Source organism: Athene noctua, chromosome 6 (genome assembly GCF_965140245.1).
Source record: "Athene noctua chromosome 6, bAthNoc1.hap1.1, whole genome shotgun sequence".
NCBI classification, from domain to species: domain Eukaryota; kingdom Metazoa; phylum Chordata; class Aves; order Strigiformes; family Strigidae; genus Athene; species Athene noctua.
Genome location: NC_134042.1, coordinates 16,453,597 through 16,474,698, shown reverse-complemented (window position 1 = coordinate 16,474,698; position 21,102 = coordinate 16,453,597). Strand labels below are relative to the sequence as shown.

Genomic DNA, 21,102 nt, shown 5'->3' with positions numbered 1-21,102 from the left:
AGCAAAACCTATCCGTTCAGTGTCAATGTTAGGTCTTCTGCCTTCCCAGGTAATCCAGAACCACATTGATTTCCCTATCTGTAAAACAAGAAACACACTTTATATATGTCTCTCTTTTTTGGCATGTCTGAAAGATCATAATCTATAAAGTACATATCCACACAAATTCTGCTGGCAGAAGTGTTCGTGCATCCTCTCATTCCTTCACACTTTCAGCTGGGTATTTCCTTCCTGTGCCACAACGCCCCCCTAAGAGCAGTGGACTCTATTAAGAGATGAACTTCCCTTCTTCTACTTAGACATTCTGGAATCAAGCCAATCTCAGTAGTTCTGACCCATGTGCCCCTTCCCAGTCCATCTAATCACACATGTAATAAATCTTCTTTCTCGCTCTCTCACTGTATGAAAGGATAAGATACATATTCTTCATCATACTACAAAAAAAGCTGTTGCTGGCACCGTAAAAGCAAACAAGTAGTGCACACTTGACTGAAGGTGAAGTAATTCCTATCAGTCTCTACAGGGAGGCAGAGCCAAATTACAACTCATCAGTCATACTTGCTAAGTGAAGGGTAAGAGTATGTTTGAAACAGCTATTAAAATAATTAGAACTATAACAGCGTAAATTTACATAAATAATCCTGACACTTACGTGCACTCACCCTCCATTAAGCAGAAATGCTCTTGGCAATTAGACAAAGCTAATCTATTGCAAAAATTCTGTGTCTATTTATGGAAACTTATGCATCATTACTGTTTACATTGAGTCCTCTGGGCTCAATCCATCATTTCTCACCTTTTGCACACAGGATTCACTTTTGAAATGTTACTTTAAAAGCTTTTAAAAAAAACCAACTTTTTTAAAAAAAACTGAAACACAGGAAAGTATGTATTTTTAAGAGATTTCAGGAAATAAACTTGTCCTGAAGAAATAAATACTTTGGGGTTTTTTGTCTGATCCTATATCAGAGCTGTTACCTCTGGGTTTGGATACTTGGCATTCAGAGCTGCTGTCAGCAATTTCACCATAACCAGGAACACAGACTTACTGAACAAATCTTTAAACAGTAGTTTCAGATTCCAGTCTTTTTTCATTTATGTAGAGGCAGAAATCAAAAACCTGAGAGATCTATTCATGTCACATACATTTCATACATCAGAGCACACACTGCTGTTTGCTTTCTTTTCCCTTTCTTTAGCTGTAGTGACATGGAGCGTGGTCTTTTCTCTTTTCTAGATGGAATGGGCCGAGTCCTTGCTCAAGATGTATATGCAAAAGATAATCTACCACCGTTTCCAGCATCAGTAAAAGACGGCTATGCTGTCAGAGGTAAACACTCACTTCGTAGACATGCAGTATAGTGCCTGTAAAACCACTTTATAACATGTTAGTTCACCTATTTTGGATCCACCAATGGTTATTTTGGTTGAGATTTGATTCAGATCATTGCTGAAGTCACAGTTACATAGAATGCAGCTGTCTTGAAGGAAGACCATAAAGCTGAATTCAGGTCTTTTAGGTGGATTCGTATGTACACAAGCAAACGTACATCCATGTGTGCTCATAGACATGCACCTGTGTTGCTAGTGAGTTTCTTGGAAACATAAAGAATTCAGGAGAGTAATAGAACATCTGTTTCTGAATGACAGATTCTTCTTCTATTCCTCTGTTGTTGATTTAATTGAGAGTTTCTCATATATCTGTTACTTTGTTGAACTGTCACTGATCCAGCTTCCTATTTGGGAATTATTTTTTGATAGCATTAGAGAATTTTCAAAAATACTTATCAGAATGTACTCTTATGGAGGCACCTCAAAAGAAAAATCTCATTTTGACTTTGAAAATATTACAGTTGCTGCATATAAATAAAATGAGTAGTGTGATTTTACGGAGCAAGCAGTGAGTGGTTTCCCAGGAGACCTGAATCCATTCTCTGCTTTGCCACTAGGTGCTGCATGATTTTGAGCAAGTTGCTTCTCTGTGCCTCAGTTTTTCCCTTTGTAAAGTAAGACTAATAATATTCACCTCAGATATCTATGAAGGAAAATTAAAATATGTATGATTGAGCATTATACTAGCAGTGATTTTATTGTGGTAGGGGTTGAATCATTGTTACCACCGTGTTGAAATTTGTACACAATAGCCAACTTTCTTCTAGGGACATTACAGGATCTTTTTTGTTACTGGCAGCTAAACCAATGGAAAGCCAATGTCCATGAAATAGACTGTCTGCAAACCCAGGCAGTGGATGTAGTCAAATAGCTTACCCATGGATTTGATATAAAAATAAAATTCCAAGTCTACAAGATTAGTCTGACTGCAGCTGTCTGTCAGCTATGTGTGTGAGAGATAGGCAGACCGAAATGACCAGTAATAGCAGCAAGGGAGTGCAGATGTAGTCAGAGAAATACAGGTAATATAACACTGAGAAAAGCTGAGAGGGAAAGCTCTGAGTAGAGTGCTGACTGACAAGGACCTTAGGATCAAGCAAATGCTGTCTTGCAACCTGATTGTAAGGGTAAGGGAAGGCACAAGTACAATCTCAGTAAACACACAGAATGAGCAGAATGATCATGAATGCCATTTTCAACAACTTCTGTCAGAACCAACACACAAGACCCTAATTTTGGTGGTGGAGTCAAGGTACTTGAATGCATATAGAGGAGGGCAGCCAAGCTGGTTGCCTGGACTGGAAGGCATGTCCTGTGACGAGCAGCTAAAGACTTCGGGTTTGTCTAACTTGGAGAAAAGGAGGCTGAGGGGCAACCTCAACACTCTCTATGGCTTCCTGAGGAGGGGACACGGAGAGGGAGGTGTGGATCTTTTCTCCTGGGTATCCAGTGACAGGATGCATGGGAATGGTTCAAAGCTGTGCCAGGGGAGGTTTGAACTGGACAGTAGGAAACATTTCTTTACTGAGAGGGTGGCCGAACACTGGAACAGGCTTTCTAGAGAAGTGGTCAATGCCCCAAGCCTGTCGGGTGTTTAAGAGGCATTTGGACAATGCCCTTAATAATATGCTTTGACTCTTGGTCAGCCCTGAAGTGGTCAGGCAGTTAGACTACATTTTTGTAGGTCCCTTCCAACCCCTTCCAACTGAAATATTCCCCTCCCCCTTCTCCTTCACCTCCCTCTTTCCCTTCCCACCTGTTATCTGGGGATATGAGAAACAAAGCTTGTAGACAGAAATAATATTGACTACATTAACAGATACTTTGTACAAAACACTAAAGGTTTAGCTTTCAGTCACATAAATATGTCTACCCAAAACCTCATCTGCTTTTTTCAAAGTTGTTTCAGTTGTATATCACCTATAAACTTTGTCTCCATATCATTATTAATGGGGGAATAAAATCTTAATTCAGTAGTGTTTTATCAGGTTTAAAATAATTTAGCTATTAGGGAATTTTTTCTCTTCTTTTGATGGATGATCCCAGTGCATTTTTTTCAGTGAAGGTCTGACAAGTGTATTCAGTAGTATTATATGCATTATATGCATTGTTCAAAGACAGGTAGTTGTAGAGTCCTTTTCCACTTTCTTATTTTAGAGTTTGGTCTAAAGCTCATAGATAAGGCTGTGTGATAGGCTTTTAAAGTTAAGTTACTCATGACGTAAGTACTGTAGATTATAGTCTGCAGTTGGAGCTGATGTGCAAGTACGAATGTGATAAATCATTATACAGACTGAATGGACATCCTTCCTGAAAGCAATTTTTCTCAGTACAATAAGGTTATCTAGCTGTATATTCTGGACTTTTGAAATAAACCAGAATGTATTAAGACAAGGGCTGTCACTGGTTAGTCTTCATCTCTGGGAAATAAACTTTTACAGTTACAGATTCAAAATTAATAGGCATCTTTACATGTCATTGTATGAACCCAGTTTGTCCAAACGCTCTTGATGGCATGTCTGCCGTGCTTGGACAGGCACAGTTGCTTGTGCTCCACACATGCTTTATACCATGGTAGAGCCTATAAATACCACTAATGCAACTTGCTGAAAGACCTTTGAGGCAGGCAAAAGCTTAACCTTTGTTACTAACAGTGCCTTTGTTGTTCCTGTAAATTTGGCTAAATTAGAAGTCCTGGAGACTTTCAGGTTTTTAAATCAATGATCTCTGACTTTTAATTTTCAGAATGGCTTCAGTGAAAGGTATAAGGTAACTAGTTCAGTGCTGTTTAAAATTACAAAAAGGAACAGAACCTAGATTTCTAATGTGGCAGTCCAAGTTGCGTTATCTTAGCCCTAGTGCTTTTCTGAAAGTGCCAAACGTGTGTGGTCATCTACACAATATGTAACCACTTCACTTGTCCAAGTTTTCCTCCAATGGCAGAGATAGAATCTAGAAATATCAATATTCCATTGTTGTCTAGAAAAAAGAGACGTAATACGCTTACAAAATATGTGATTCCACTGTGTTAGTTTCACATGGAAAAAGCTCACGGTGGACATTTTTATAAAAATAATCTCATGACCACTCTTAAATTGTTGTTATTAATGTAATTCCTCCTCATCTCCTTTTACTTGATCCTACATGCCCAGAAATTTTCAGTTAAAAGTACTATAGAACTTGTAAACTTCAAAATAATAAACACAACTTGAAAGGACCTAAAATGAAAAATGTTTGCAAAACTTCTATAACCTTTGTCATGCTGACACTGAAGAACAGAATCTTAGATCATTCTTTAGTGGTTCTGTTCTTAATTTCTAATGCCATCATTTGTTTTGGTTCGGCCTTTACCATTTGTATTGTCCATCTTAACAGCTGCTGATGGCCCAGGAGATCGATTCATCATAGGGGAATCCCAGGCTGGTGAGCAGGTGAGCACAATTTCTTTTCTTTTTTTTCTTTTTCTTTTCTTTTTTGTTTTGTTTTTAATGTATTTTTCTTTTGTAAGATACTGCTTTGTATTTTTTACAAGCCTTGCTAGTGCTCAAAAACTCAATATTTTTGGAGGTGGCATGAAGTAGGACACCGCTGTACCTACCCTCCTGCTACGTGCCTTGGGACATTATTTCAGAAAGTGAGGTAGTACAGTTACATAAGGAATATCCCAAAATACTTCAGAGCATTGTGCTGACATGTCCGATAGGAGTGTATACAGTAATGTTCTGCCCTAGTACAATGTTAGAGGACATCAGGTTTCTAGTGGTATTACAATTCATAAACAGAGAAAACCGTGATTTAACTCCTTCTTGCTGACAGAATTTTAAAGGGACATCAGCCCAATAATTGTTTCCACCAGCTGCTCACATATTTAACACTAATACCTGCAAAACAAAGTGTAAGAATTTTGTATGAAGCCATTAAAGATAGATAATGATCAGAACAGTACTGAGGAAGCCTGGCAGTAGCCTGGCTTGTGGTATTGCTCTTTTATTTGTTAACTCCAAAGTGTTTGTGCACCTTAGCAGATACATGGATTGAGTTTAAGAGCGAGTCAGGGCAGCACCCATTCATGATGCTGTGCTGTATAAGTATTCATGAATAGAAACAATTTGTGATTTGTTCTCAAACACAAGAGTGCTTTTCATGAAATTCCTGCATTAATATTGGGGTAATGGGAAAAAAAATCAGTTCTGTTTAACCAATTCTGTTATTCTGTCAATTTAATTATACCCACTACTTTATGTTCAGGAGATCATGGGTTAATTCAAAATGTTTCTCCAACTATTTCAAGTCCCAATTTATAATTCTGTGTATTGTATGTGAAATGATGGAGAAAGGGAATAAGTAACAGGCAAAACAAAGGATTGATCAGTTTTAATGTTTCTACAGTGTGGCCACTTTGGCTCCTAAACGAAAAAGTCCAAGTGAAATAGATGTATTTCAAAAGTTGTAAAGTTGTTTCAGGTTTTAGAAGTATTACCAGTTGCAGGATTATTACATTTTTTAAAAAATGAAGTTGAATTGCATCTAAATATATGATAGACATTTAATTTGACTAATCATGATAGATACAAAGAACTGTGAAAATCATTTTTGCTGTAGTTCCCATCCATTGTTGTGAATTATACTTTGGTATATTAGACATCTTCTCAATATTGATATTCACGTGAACTTAGATTAATGAATCTGTTACACAAAACATAAAATTATTTTAAATACTAAAAAAAGCAAACTAAAGAATTCTGCAGTTTTTTCACCTGCCTTGGATTTTTAGCCCTTCTGCCTGCATTTTCAGGTGTTAGTCCAGAATCCAAAAGACTGACAACTATTTCTACGACCCTTTTTATGGTCATTATAAAATATCAAGAACCAGCAAAGCAACCTGTTGAATTTTCACTCCTATCATTATTCACCTGTCATCAGTATTATCATTTTGCTAGTTAAAATTATCATAGCACAGTGGAGCATAAAAACAGTACTATTGAAGCTGGGTCTAATGGGGAGAACTGCCCACAGGTCTAAAGGGTTTCAGTGTCCTAATCAGTTCAGCAGGTTTGTACAAAGGATGAAAGTGCAAATGAGAGCTTGCTTCCCTCTTGCAAAATTCAAGACCTCACAAATGTCTCTCTGCAGGGACAGTCTGTCCTCCCAGATTAATGCGAATGGGAAACCTCTCTGGCAAGGAACAAAAATTGGGTGGGAGGAGGCACGCAGAGAGAGAATAATTCTGAAAATACCAGTGGCAAGTTAGAAAAATGAGGCTGTTGACCTCTGAATAATTGGTCAAAGTTTTTTTTCCTGGGCCGACACATCTTCAGGCTCATCTCCTTCCCAAGAAATTATTTATAGCCTTGGAAGGCTCCTCAGTCTCATTTCACCCTTCAGTCACTCTCAGCAGCAACATTCTGCATTTCATGTTACAGACCAATTATCAGAATGATTCACAGCAGGGAGTTCAAAACAGGTTTAGATTTGGCTCCTCCTGTAGGGAAAAGTTTATGTAAATGCTACGTAGAGAAGAAGATGGGACTGAGACATTGCTGGATGTTTTTTGTATCAGTTTTAAAATTTATTATTTTCTGATTTCCATTTTCAGATGGTCGTGTTTATGTTAACAACCATTTTCTATTTTGTATTGAGGAAAACTTGCAGACACTTTGCTGCTTTGGGGAGGTTAGGGCACTTTGAAGAGTACTAGTCACAAGCCAGCTACATGGCCCCTGTGTGAAAAACAAAACCATGGGGAGCAATGATTTTCTTCCTATAGACTTGCATAGCTGGGGCTTAGCATTTCATGGAAGACTTTCTAAAGCTGTTTGCAAGAGGCACTGTGACAAAGCAGCTATAATATAGGATAGAAAAGAGGCATTTTTCATGTTTCCATTAACAGGCCTTTTTACAGAAAGGAGCATGGGTCATTGTAAATCACACGAGAGAGGTCTAATCATGTGCAAGGGAAAATGCCTGAGATGGGGGCTGTGCTCGATAGATTATTTCTGGGTTTTATTCAGTGACTAACATTAAATAGATTATCAGTGATGAAGGCAAAAGACAGAACCCAATACTGCCTTATTCCAGGTAAGTGTGAGATCTCAAAGGCCTTTGAAAGAGCTGCTGTGAAATTGTACTTTCATATGCTTTCTGAGAAGGAATCATTTCCTTTCGCAGAAGAACATGGCCCTGGAGATTCACACACAAATCTGATAGTAGACTTCTGTTCATAAAGTTAATCTGATCAAATACTCAAAGGACAAAAAAAGAATTAAATATATGAGAAACCAATTCTAAAAGCAACTGTTATTGTATCATAAATTTGTTTAAATGTTTCACATCATTACACCTCAAAAAATTAACTCATCTAGTAATAAACTCCAAAGGCTTGGATAGTTACAGAGCATTTTATCACCATAGGCACATTTCTAGCAGAGTCCTAGACATACTGTATTCTTTATGGTTCTTGATGCCCAAAAAACGCTTTTTAGATGGAAGAATTATTTTATGCAATACAATTTTGCTCTAAAAATTGTTTTTATAAATATGAAAATAACACACTTATTTTCACTTTTAAGCATCTTCATTGTAAATGGAAGCATCTCAGCTGTTCATCCACAGCTTGCATAGTCAGTGGTGAGAAATAAATACCATTTTTTTTAAAAAATATTTTTATGTCATCTGTTTTTAGATACCTATTTTAGGATAACATGAATCTTGCCCTAAAAGCGTATTAACCGTGACATATGGCAAGTGGGATTTTTTTTAATTTCTTTTTTTTTTTTTTTTTAGTTTCCTTTAGCATTTTATTTATGTTCTTTTCAAATGTTAGATTTCCGCTACCCTTAGAAAAGGGTCGGGATTCAATCAACTCCAGGCTCAGTTGTTTCTTGGGATACGTAGGTCCCAGTGGTACTGTGGTAAGCCAGGTACAAACCATTTCCAGCCTCTCCCTAGGGCTTCTGTCCCAGTGAGCTGCCTGTGAAATACACACATTTCAAAGTAATACTCACATTTCAGAGGTTATAACAGTGCTGAATTGTCATAGAAGAATGGACAAGGCAAACACAGCTTTACGCAGCTGAAACATTGGCCACCGGTCTGGAATTTGCAGATGTCTTAACAGCCTCCTGTCAAAAGTCATGGAGTAAATACCTGCTGGGCAGGAGCAGGTGGTAGTGCTTGGGCAGTGCTGCTTGCAGGTCTGTGGATTGCTATCAAATCCATCCTAATCTCAGTCTGAGACGTCCTGGACATGTTCCAGTGCTGCATATGGAATTTAGAGCCAATCTGCATATGAATTATACGTGTGACACCTACAGAATATGTTGGTCTGATCACAGCTGTGTGGATCTCTGTGTAGCACATGTTCACTAGTAACAGTAAAGCCAAAACAAGCTGGGCTTACTAAAGTGCTGCGGAGAGCAAGCATTCATATTCCAGCAATGAAATCTCAATCATCATACTAGCTACTTTTAGTTGCATTTCTTCAGAAAGATTTTTGTTATAATTATTTATTTCTTAGGTGATTATGGTCAGATTACAATTTTACTCTGGATTTTGAAAGATGTTTATTAAAACAGGCTGCCTTAAGAGAAATTTTATTGAAACCCGTGTCATTTGTTTTATCATGTTGTTCTGATATTTTTCTGTTCTTTGTATTGCTTCTGCTGAAACTTTGTAATGTATTGACTTTACACAATTGTAAAATATTATCAATTTTAGGCCTTGCTAAACTGACCCTCACAAAGATAGGTATTCTATGTGAACTAGTGTTGAGCTGTCTCTCAGTATGAGGAAATCTGCTTAAAAATAAAGCAGCTGGTTACATTACGTTTCTTACAAGCTGCGGGTTTTCCATATATAGGGTGCTGGTAAAACAAAACAGAAAAAAAACCAACCAAACTAAAACAAAGACATTTCAACCCTGGGGACCAGAGTACTCTGCAAAAATGTTTATGTACTGAGAACTACTAGATTTTTGCTCGTATAAGTTTCTAGAAGGTCACCATCTAGTTTATATTTCTGAGCCAGTTATTTTTCTGAGCCAACCAGAGTATCAGTATATTGCTTATTCTGAAAGTTATTCTTGTGATAGAAATCTAAGGGAAAAAATCTGAAGCTACCTAATATGTAACCATATAAAAAAAAGCCAAATCTGAAGCAAAGACCTAATAAACTTTAAATACATTGGAATTTATACCTGTTGATATCACTCGCAGTATATGAAGAGTCATGCCTCAAATAAGAATTTAGTTTTTCAGATTACTTCCATAAAGTTCAAATGGTTTGAGACTTTTCAAAAGTAAATTAATTTTTGTCTGTTTATTTTTCAGCCAACTCAGACTGTGATGCCTGGTCAGGTAATGCGCGTTACAACCGGTGCTCCAATTCCATGTGGTGCTGATGCAGTGGTGCAAGTGGAAGATACAGAGCTCATCAGGGAATCAGATGATGTGAGTCACAAGTTAAAACTCATTTTTCTTTTGTGTGCGGCAGAAAATGGCTCATGATACAATCCTGTAAATATAAAAGATAGCCCTATGGGAAAGCTCTTCTGTTAATCTCAGAAGTTTGAGGATTTTCACATCAGTTCCTCGTGGCAATTCTACTCGCTTTTTCAGGCTGTTATAACAGTACCACAGACCTGCCTTTCCTGACATTGGTTCTTCATCACAGTTGTTGAATGCTGACAACAAAGTATTCAGGAGCATGATTTGAGTGAAAGGCAAATGCCTCCTGGAGATCCATAACTACAGTCCCATTTGAGTGCCTAGTGTATTCACATTTTAAAATACAGAGTGGCAATCAGACATTATATTTCCTTCTTTTTTACTGAGCTCACATTTAGCAGTAGAGCAATCTTCTTTACATTTCAGGATCATCCTGAAACTCAGCAAAATGAGAACTTTAAAAGGTCTCCTACCTCACCAAGTAAGAAGGTGAAAAGTTTTCTTTAAATACTATTAATCCCAGAATAATATATTGAAATATTACAGTGCAGCATTACCGCTGATGTAATTAAAGCTGAATAGGACTGGTTTAAGGGCTGCAAAATCCATGGGATGACTTGGATTATTCTGGACTATGCTATGAAGATAGTTCTGTATAACCAGAGTTGGTCTCATTTCAGCAAAGGTGAATTTGGTGGATTTTGGAGAATATGTCTTGTGCGCATAACTTACAATAAATGCATATGTTTAGAATAAGATTCTTTATTATGTAACAGGGAAAGTATGTGTCCCATCCCCGTGTCTACACACCCTCCCCCCCCCCCTTTTTTTTAAACCATAACTAAGTTTCTTCAGTACACCTCTGTTTTCCTATAAAATGAGAAAATTTCTGAATTTAGGACCTCTGAAAACCAGGAAATGGATAAGGTGCATATTCCCCCAGATCATAGTCTTAGCTGTTTAATTTGAACAGATTTTCCATCATTCCTATAAATCACATTTGCACACTACCTTACAGATGCTGAAAAATACCACAGAAAAAATGAGTACTGTAGTACTAATTCTGTAGACACAGATGTCTTAACAGAGTAAAATGTGATTTTTGATGAAGCACATGAGCTGTCTATAGACTATCCAAAACAGTCTATCTTAGACTTCACAGAATCACAGAATTGTCTAGGTTGGAAAGGACCTTGAAGATCATCCAGTCCAACCGTTGACCCAGCACTGACAGTTCCCAACTACACCAGATCCCTCAGCGCTGTGTCAGGTACGGGCACTCCACCTCCTCCCTGGGCAGCCCATTCCAACGCCTAACAACCTGTTCTGTAAAAAAATCCTTCCTAATATCCAGTCTAAACCTTCCCTGGTGCAACTTGAGGCCATTCCCTCTTGTCCTATCGCTTGTTACTTGGTTCAAGAGACTCATCCCCAGCTCTCTGCACCCTCCTTTCAGGGAGCTGTAGAGGGCGATGAGGTCTCCCCTCAGCCTCCTCTTCTCCAGACTAAACACCCCCAGTTCCCTCAGCCGCTCCCCGTACGACCTGTGCTCCAGACCCTGCACCAGCTCCGTTGCCCTTCTCTGGACACGCTCGAGTCATTCAGTGTCCTTTTTGTAGTGAGGGGCCCAAAACTGAACACAGGAATCGAGGTGCGGCCTCACCAGGGCCGAGTACAGGGGTAAGATCCCTTCCCTGTCCCTGCTGGCCACGCTATTTCTGATTATGACTTCCTTTGTGTTCAGAAAATTCCTTTTTAATCTTTACCCTCACTTACCCAGCTGTGATTTCCGGACACCATCATCATGTTTGCCATCATCTGACATATTTTAAGGCAAGAAGATAGGTCTCTTGTTGTCACAACTTCCAAGTTCAGTTTTGGAATGAAGTGTGTGCGTGGTTCTCTGCTCAAATCAGCCTTTGCCCCTCTGCTGCTGTTCTGACACTCTGTTCCACTTTGCCATAGCTCTGTGCTAACGCTGCAATTGCAGCTGGGTTGTAAGCAGATGAATTCTAGTGTTCAAAACTGATGAAGACAGCAAAAACTGAAACATACTCTCATGATCCTTTCTCATGCCTTATTATTGTAAATGCATAGATTTTTGCATCTGATGAAGTCAGCAAGCTGTCTAGACTGGCCTTCTTCCTAACAGAGATTTTATTGAGTCAGTCCTGCTTTGAAGTTACAGATGTGTGTGTGTAGGTTTTATCTTCCCGTAAAATACACTGCTAATTCACTGCTTGTTAATTGTTCCACTAGCCTCACTGAGCAAATTTTCTGAGGCCATTGCCCACCTCATCATAAGAAAGGACTGTCACATTGCAGAGCAACATACATGGTTACCTATTATTTTCTACTTCTTTGGATTACTGTCTTCTTCCTGGATTCCACTTTTTCTGTACATGTTCTCCTCTGCATGTGAGAACAGATTATTTGGTTATGTGCTTAAACTCTGGATTTTTTAGTAAATGTAAGCCACTTTCAGCTTCCTTTTTCTGCCTGAAATGTGAGGTAGAACTCTCACTTGTCCTTGAATATGCGACTCAGCTAATCCTGTACATAAATAATTAGTATAGTTTAATTAATGTTATTTTCTTCTTCTTTTTTTATGCCTGGTTGGCTACATATTTCAAGAATACTTTTCTTTTTCGTGTTAGGAACTCCTTCAGAGATGGGATTTAACTGAAATGAAATCTCTAACATCTGAAAAATGTTCTTCTGAAAAGATAGAGAGTACATTTAGAAGAAGCTCCTTGACCTCTGGTTGTGGTAGCAGTACTTAAATATCATAGCAAGCATTCCCCAAGTGACTGTAGAAGTCACAGGCCTGAAAGGAATTACATCTATCCAGCAAGAAGAATTCTCATCAGCTTGCAAAATGCATAGTCATTGAGAAAGATCCTTGCAAAAACATGTCTACACCCTTTTCATTTTAAGTCTTTATGTCACCTTGTAAGAAAGTGATCAACCAAAACAAAAGTTAGATACTGCATCAAGACCGAGCATCAGTGTGTCAGTATGGATGCTGGCTGTTAACAACTATCAGAGTAAACCACTCAGAATAGTTCAAAATATATTAGTACACAGCAAGAAGAATGCTGCCTGATACACACCAATGAAGGGTGTTCTCAGCACAAAGCCATACCTCCCTACAAGCCCTACCTTTAGCTACCTTGAATTATCTTGTATTCCTAAAGCGTTCTGGGATACCCATCAGTTCCATAAATAACAATCTCTATACATCACCATGTTGTCCACCCACAGTCACACTTTCCACAGTGCTTTTCAAGCCTGGGATTACTAAACTCCTCAGAAGCCTTTTTTTTTTCTTGTTTTCCCTAATCCAGGAGTCCTAAATAGGACCTTTTCTATTACTCAAATGTATCATTGCCACTCTTGATTCCCTAGAAACTTCCTAGCTATCTTTAAATGTTATCGAAGATATGGAAAATTCATATCTTCGTGGCTAGCCAACCATCCCCAGAGTGTCATAAAAATAAAATAAATCTTAGACTAACTGTTGCCCCAGACTTTCATCACAAGCCTAAATTATCTTTTACAGCTTCAGATGGGGATGAGGGAGATAAAAGGACATCCTGGGCACCACCACAGCCATTTTGGATGCTAACAGCCAAAAGTAGTCTCTTCTTTTATGCAAGAGGAGCAGGTGTAAAAGAAACAGAATTTGCATTAAAAGTATATTTTGAAAATACTATGTTAAAGAAAGAAAACAGTTTTTTCAGGGTCAATGTTTTTGTTAGTCATTTCTGGGTTTTCATGTGTTTGAATTTATCCATTTTCACAGTAGGTAAACAGAATCACAATCTGTAACAACACATACATTAACTTTTAACTTTGAGGCATTTAGTTTAAAGCATTTCGTCTGAACTCAGAAAATGCAGTCCATATTACCTTTAAGAAAAGAGACAAGTCTCAGTGTCCTATACAACACTATAATTCCTGTAAAAACTCCAAATGACAATGACATGCCTTGTTTGTCTTGTAATATTAGTGTGTGATTTATAACTTTGAGGTGCTTAGACCTGTTCCTGTCTAAGTAAATGTAGATTTAGTACTACTGACAGGCTGGCACTATCTCCAAGCTGAGTGTATATATCATCAACCCACTTGCAGGGCTTAAAAATTAAATATTAACAATACAGGTCATGTGCCACTTACCGACATTGAATGTATCACCAAACCATTGAAATTCTGAGAAGTAAACACAAATGTTAAGGTAGACATCAGACTTTTCGGGCCATTGTCTCTTGTTCACAGTAAATAAACATGATGAATAAGCCCCTTCCTGATTTGTACAAAGCTCTCAAGTAGGAGTTACCGCTACAGGAATCTACATGAAAATCCTGAAACGGCTAGAGCATATAACTTCTTCCCACCTTTCAGTGAAGGAAAGTTGTCTGTCAGACTAATGGTCTTTTTGAAATGCCGTCTTTGAAATTGTTCAAGCAGATCAGGTTGGCTGAGAGGAGTAGAAAGAAATCACTCATTATACCAGATCAACAAGCGTAAGAAGTAACATAGGAAAGGTACATAAACACAGGGATCATAAAAAAAGCAAGGTAAAACTGTGTATTCAGTGCTGGTCCTTCTCTGGTGAACTCATCAAAGAGAAAATTTCTTATAATGCTGTTCCGTTTTAGCACACATTGTATTCCAATCTTGACACACAGATCAGGAGAACAATGATAATGCTTAAACCATAAGGTCTCAGTGTAATGAGTACTGTAAGCTGTGTAGATTTCTGAGAAAATAAAGCTGATTAATCTTTGAATAGACCAGCTGACTGTATTTGATATCCTTGTTTTTGTAGGGCACTGAAGAGCTAGAGGTTCGCATCCTGGTGCAGGCTCGACCAGGCCAAGATATCAGGTCTGTAAACAGCCTATTTTATAAACAGTAAAATATCTCTGTGAGGAATAGAAGGGCTGGTGATTTTTGTAGTATATTTTTTTAATCATAAGTAGTACTGACATTCTGACAATCTGGACACTCCTTATCTGGAGTAGGACCAGTCAAGGAAAGAGTCTTTCAATCTCATTTGGGGTTTTTTTTTACTTTTTTTTTCTGTGCTATGATTTTCAGACCTATAGGACATGACATTAAAAGAGGTGAATGTGTGCTGGCTAAAGGAACCCACATGGGTCCATCTGAGATTGGTCTCTTAGCAACTGTTGGAGTAACCGAAGTAGAAGTTAACAAGTTTCCAGTGGTTGCAGTCATGTCAACAGGGAATGAGGTAAGAAAAGTATGTTTACAGTCAAGGTCTGAATTACTGTATCTTCTTTGGGGCAGTGTTTTGGGTAGTGACTTCCACCCTAATTCCCAAGTAGATTCACTTTTTGAACTGCAACTCATGCCGACACAAGGTTTTGTTCACATTGTGTTTTGTTTTCTAGTGTTTAAGATTAGAAGCCAGGTGCTCCTAAGGAGAAAGAAGGTTTTGCAGACATGAACCAATAGAAACAAACTAGCAACCTGGAGGGTTGGACTAAGCATTACATATTAATTTAAATTCACTAAATCACTTCACGCATGTATTTAATGATAGGTGTGTAAGAAAATCCTGTCCAATAGGAAGGAGAAAATTCTCACTTGCATAAAGGCACAGTATGCCGAGGAGTCTGACTGAGAGTGTTTCTGGTTTTATAGCTACTGAATCCTGAAGATGACCTCTTGCCAGGAAAGATTCGGGACAGTAACCGTTCAACTCTCCTAGCTACAATCCAAGAACATGGCTATCCAACAATCAACTTGGGAATTGTGGGAGATAAGTAAGTACCACACGTTAGTAAAGATGTCACTTCATATTCATGCGGTGCACTTTATGGCATCCATGGAAAAAAGAAATACCAGAGAAAATGTCCCTCATTGAAAGTGTCACGGTGTTGTGACAGGGCACATCTTGCAGAAGTTATTTTACCCTTTTCATTAGAGAAATAACTATATTCTAATATTTAGGAATCATTTTGATAAAATTTTTATTGAATGGTGTTTATCTTGGTTTGCCTTCTGTTTGTTGAAACATCTATTACTGCTGCAAATTGAATTTATTGCTGCCGTATCATCACAAGCACCATACTTAATACATGTAAGAGGAGACAATTCTACAGCAACTGTACCTTTTTCTGATTGAATAAAGAGAGAAGGAAAGTTTCTCTCAGAGTTTATTTTCCATGCCAAGATTAATTTAGAGTGAAAAAATGTTGTCACATTCTGAGGAATTGTCTTTTAGGGAAAGCCCCGTTGCTGGATATTGCTCAACATTTCCTGAAATATCAAAGAATTTAGAAGAACCAAATTTTTTTTCCCTTACTGGTCTCTCTACTTTGATTGCCACAGAGTAGTACCCTGGGATCAGACTTTTCGTTCATCTGACAGTGATTGCTCCTTGTTTCCCAGTGGTAGTGAAGTCACATCTCCTGTTGAGAGCTCTGGGATAAGTGATTGAAGTGCTCAGTCTTTCATTCTTTGCAAGACTGTGCAATGCCTGGCATCCATGGCATGAGTTTCTCAGCAAAACGTATTTCCTTAGTTTATTGAGCCCCAAAGGCTTTGAGCAGGCTTTCTTGTTTCTCATTTTGGGTATCAAACCAACTGACAGACTTGGTTTGATAGGGAGTTGTTCAGGTTCACCTCCACCTGTTTGAGAAAAAGGGTATTCCTTGTGGTTGAGGCCAGATTAGAATGAAAAAAAAAGAAACAGTGAATTTCAGCACCCACACTTCACACTGATTGATGACAAAATTCCCAAGCAGGGAGACAAGGCTATTGCTAGGGAATAGTTCATTTCAAAACCAGGCTTCCCTAGTGCAGAATTCAATACAGAACCTCACTAGCTTGACAGAAAGTATATGAATGGGCCAACCACTGTGTTGTTTTACAATATATGAACTAACCTGAATGGTGGCTCCAGGAAATGCAATTGTATTTGAAGTGTTCATACAAGGAATGTGACACACAACAACCGTGGCAATTGTTGTGATCTTACGGAAGGCAAACCCTTCTGGATACTCTCACTGCGTCCAGACATCCTTTTTTGCTTCTCTGGCCTGGCAAAACAACATTGCAGTTCCAAATAGCAATAAATATCAAAAACCTCCTGCCCATGAATGCTTCCAGTTTCAGGTGGAGTTATCATGCAGAGTCTAAACTCATGAGATGATTCTTTCCAGAAATGGTACCTAAATGTTCTGGATCACTAGAGTGTTTTCTATATTATAAGGACCTTCTTAGACTTTAAAACACAGGGAGTAAAGTTCTCAAATAAAACTATTATATCCAGAGATCAGGTTCTAGATTTACATATCTAAGAAAAGAGAAAAGAGCCACAAAAAAGCTGTTAAGTCAGCTCCTGAGAGTCATCCCTGCATAAAAGAAGGGTTGGCAGGGTTTTTCTCCAACAAAATATTGGAGGTGGAACTTTTTGCTACCTGCATGACCAAAAGTTACTGCCACTGTCATCAACATTACTGTCAACATCAACTTATTTAATGTTATTAACAGTGGGTTAATCCAATGGAAAAGATGCTTTCTACTGGACATCTTTCTGGTAGCCCCTCTGGCAAAATAAGAAAGTAAAGCTTGTTTGTTCTTTATGGCCTTGTCCTAACCTAATAGGTATAGTCTCAAATTTGCTGTAGAGTCAATACCATCAAATGGAGAATTTAGCATTGTGCAAAACTATAGTTATGTACTCCATTGTCTTCAGGAAGTTTTTCTATAACCTGTACATGGAGTGTCTGTGAAGATAATTAATCTTGAAAGCTCTCAGTAATAAATAACAAACAGTTTTAGTGAGATTTAAGGCCCAAGATAGTTTTTTTACTTTTCTAAGAACATTTGCTTTTCTGTATTTCTACAAATATGTTCTGGGGCCCTTTTTTACTTGTTACCTGAAAACCAGACAGCAAACTTATGTATCAGTCAAAGGCAGACAAGTGTCTGCAGCTTTGCTTTCAGTTATGAGAGAGGGTGATAATTTTAATCCTCCCTAGTAAAATGTTCTCTGTGTCTTGATATAGTATTACCTTGGCAAAGGTAATGAGAGTTCTTTTTAAACTTTGTTTCATGCCTGGGGAGTCATTTCTGCAGAGGTAGTTACTTTAGCTCATATAATAGAACTAATGAGCCTCCAATTGTGGAGTGATTTTGTACTTTGCAGTAAGTTTTGAAAGAATAATTTGGTACTGTTGACTTAGCCAAGAATCTTCCCCATCTGATACCAGGATTCTGTCTTACCAAGTCTTCTGCCATTCTTCTCACACTCACATGCCCAACCCATATATTTACAGCAAAATGCATCTGCAGTTCTGTTTCAGTCAAAGGGGAAATCTGAATATGTAAATTAGTTTGTTAATAAGTATGGTATTATTTCACCATGTAGTAAAGCTGCTAAGGGAATGTTGTCCGTATGGTTATTTCAGTATATGTCTTTCGGACTAACATGACTGATTTGATGGAGTACCATGGCACTTGAACAAATATAAGTCTTCTGAGAGAGATCTTACGAAGGGTACAATTTTGACAGTTAGCATGTTTATAGAAAAGATGAGCAAGCCTTCAGTGTCTGTTATATGGTTTACTGGAGTTAAACCATAGATCATGTATGTTTGTGTGTGCTCGTGTATATGTGTAGTTCATTTTGTATGTATAATATTTATCTAGACAGTGAAAAAGAGAAAGATCTTATATGCCTGCAATACCTACAGATGTAGTAAAGATACTGGCAAACTATACTTTTCAGAAGGGAAAATTAAAAACTTGTAATTTTTTTTCTTTGAAGATACCACTGTAATGCATTTTTTCCTTTCCATATTTCACATTTTGAGTTGTTTCTTGTTTTGTTTTCTATTTCTTCTTGTTTACACATTTACACTGAGTAAATTTTACTGCATTTTACTGGGAGTGTCACTTGCTGTATACCATAAACATTGACTGGAGTTTGAGAGAGCAGCTAATAGGGAGCACAGCTGAGTCATTATTATTGCTGTAACAGGTCAAGTTTTTTAACAAGCATGGAAATTCTGTCAGTCTTATATACAGAGCTAATATTCAAGTGTGAATATTGTTTTAGAGTAGTATTTGTGAAGACAAACTTAGAGGTAAGTATTCATATATTTCATTTCAGTATATGAATCACTCAGAGGTGTGTTTAGGTAAGAAAATAACTTGTCCAGCTGCTTCAAAGCCCAGGACTGTGATATACATAAATATATTCCAACAGAGAATGTGACAGGGTGGAGAAGCACTTGGAATGTCTGTGGGTGGCTGCAAAGTAGTTAGGAGCACTTTAAAAATGCCTTTGCACATTAATCATATGTGAAGTTACGTTTTGAACTGGCCACTCAAGTCTCACTTAGCCTATATTTGTATTTTCAGTTGAACCCAATATTTTTTTCTTTTTGGAACATTTTAACAATTCCTGAGATTGTCATTGTTTGTTTCCTTTCTAAGAAATTGTATATAGGACTCAATATATAAATCAAAACCAGCAAGTCCAAAACACAGAGATAAAATCTACAGTTAAAATCCTGAAAGCAAGAAATAGGAGAGAAGAACGAACCTGAAAAATGCAATATAGCTGAAGTTATGTCTGGCTAGAAACCAAGATTTTCTCTATTTAGCACATAAAAAACAAACAGCTTGAAAAGCACACTTCTCTGGGTAGAAATAAGATACTCCATTTCCAGAACTACTCCAAACACAAGAGACAAATGCTAAACCAAAGAAAGGAAGAACCCTTCTAATGTTGTTCTTATTGTTGTGTCTTACATCTTTGTCTGAATCACAGAATCACTTGCCAAAAAAACTGCAAAAACGACTGGCCAGTTAAAACTGGTCTCATGTAACAAGACCAAGTTTAAAAGGCTTCTGATTTCATTTCCCTTGCTTCTATTCTATGAAATCATTTGGTTCTTTGGAAACCATTGATCTGATCTGTAGAACTCTGTCAACTTGTCAGGATATTTTTGTGTCTGATGATTTCATTTGTGGTGTTCTTTGTATCCACTGTTGTTTTAAAGCTGTAAAGTTTAGCCCTAGCAAAATCTGCTATAGTATGGGCCTCTGTTTTAGAAAGCAATCTTCCATTTTGACAGTTTTTCTTCCATAAGAGACTCTCTTATTAAACTTGCTAAAGAATTTTGATCACGTATGTAAAGAATTCAATTTCCTCTGTTTTTACCTTTGTTTACATGAGTGCATTTTCCCCTTCTCTGCATTCTTTTATCATTTTTCTCAGAGACACATATAACATTAGCTGTTTCCAGCTGCACTTTCATTTATGAGCCTGTGATTTCACAGTCGAGAAAGAAAGAATCTCTCTCCTTAGGAGAAAAACTTGGGAAATTCACATTATCTGCTCAGTTGCCTTAAAAATTTGTCAGAATAGTTATAAAATCAGCAGCATATGAGAGCTTTTCTGCATTAGAAGTGATTAGTTTCTCATTTATGTACCTCTCTTTTATGACATATTGTGTGACATAAATCTCCTAAGTGACAGGTAAACCCATTAAAAATCACCCTCGCCATTCTGACAGCATTGCTATATGATATCCCTAAAATAAAGGCTTTGAAAGAATCCCTTCATATTTTGGAAGGGATACTAAGATCTCTCTCAAGCGTTTAGTCTGCCTGAATTTTATGTTTGCCATCCAAAAAGAGGTTTAAGTCTTTTGTACTTGTGTGCGTTGCATGTAATTACCAGTATTATAATCCAGATGGAACATCTGGAGTGGAGGGAGAAGAGTGGGGAAACTGCTCTAACTCAAAAATCTCATGCAATATCAACTGGACATAAATCATCATATGAGTTAGAATATGAGATATAGGCAGAATTCAGCCACAGAATCCTAGACTCTCCCTGCACGAGTTTCATTTCCAATTTGGATACAATCAAATATACTGCAAACAGAATTATTAGTAGCAGTAGCAGTAGCATTTAACAAATGACTGCAAGAAAAGGCTTGTTAGAGAAAAGACCTTAAAACAAATGTCACAATCTTAGTTTTTGCTGAAGTGACTTCAGTTCTAGATCTGCTCAAAGGGTGATGGTGTTAAAAGGTGTGATCGTAGCGTACTGAATCCAGAGGCACTGGGTAATGGTTTGAAGGTGATTCAGATATGGAGGTCCTCTTTCACTGTGCTCTGTCAAGAAGAATATTCCCCTTTTCAAGCAGAAATGTTTAATATCTGTCACAACTCTTGATAATCATTAGGCCAAACTTCCGATAAGTTGTCATGTATG

At 37.7% G+C, this 21,102-nt stretch overlaps 1 protein-coding gene across 14 annotated transcripts in view; it reads left to right on the top strand.

The window, feature by feature from the left end:
- GPHN (gephyrin) overlaps window positions 1–21,102 on the top strand; it is a 307,551-nt gene that overhangs the window by 264,281 nt on the left and 22,168 nt on the right. For all 14 annotated transcript variants that reach the window (XR_012633868.1, XM_074909768.1, XM_074909767.1 and 11 more), the window contains 6 exons: window positions 1,238–1,330; window positions 4,768–4,823; window positions 9,720–9,839; window positions 14,668–14,726; window positions 14,940–15,093; window positions 15,507–15,628. Coding sequence is in view for 13 of the 14 variants with exons in the window: in XM_074909768.1 (XP_074765869.1) it covers window positions 1,238–1,330; window positions 4,768–4,823; window positions 9,720–9,839; window positions 14,668–14,726; window positions 14,940–15,093; window positions 15,507–15,628 (604 nt within the window). In the remaining variant the exon portion in view is untranslated. The remainder of the gene's footprint in view (window positions 1–1,237; window positions 1,331–4,767; window positions 4,824–9,719; window positions 9,840–14,667; window positions 14,727–14,939; window positions 15,094–15,506; window positions 15,629–21,102) is intronic.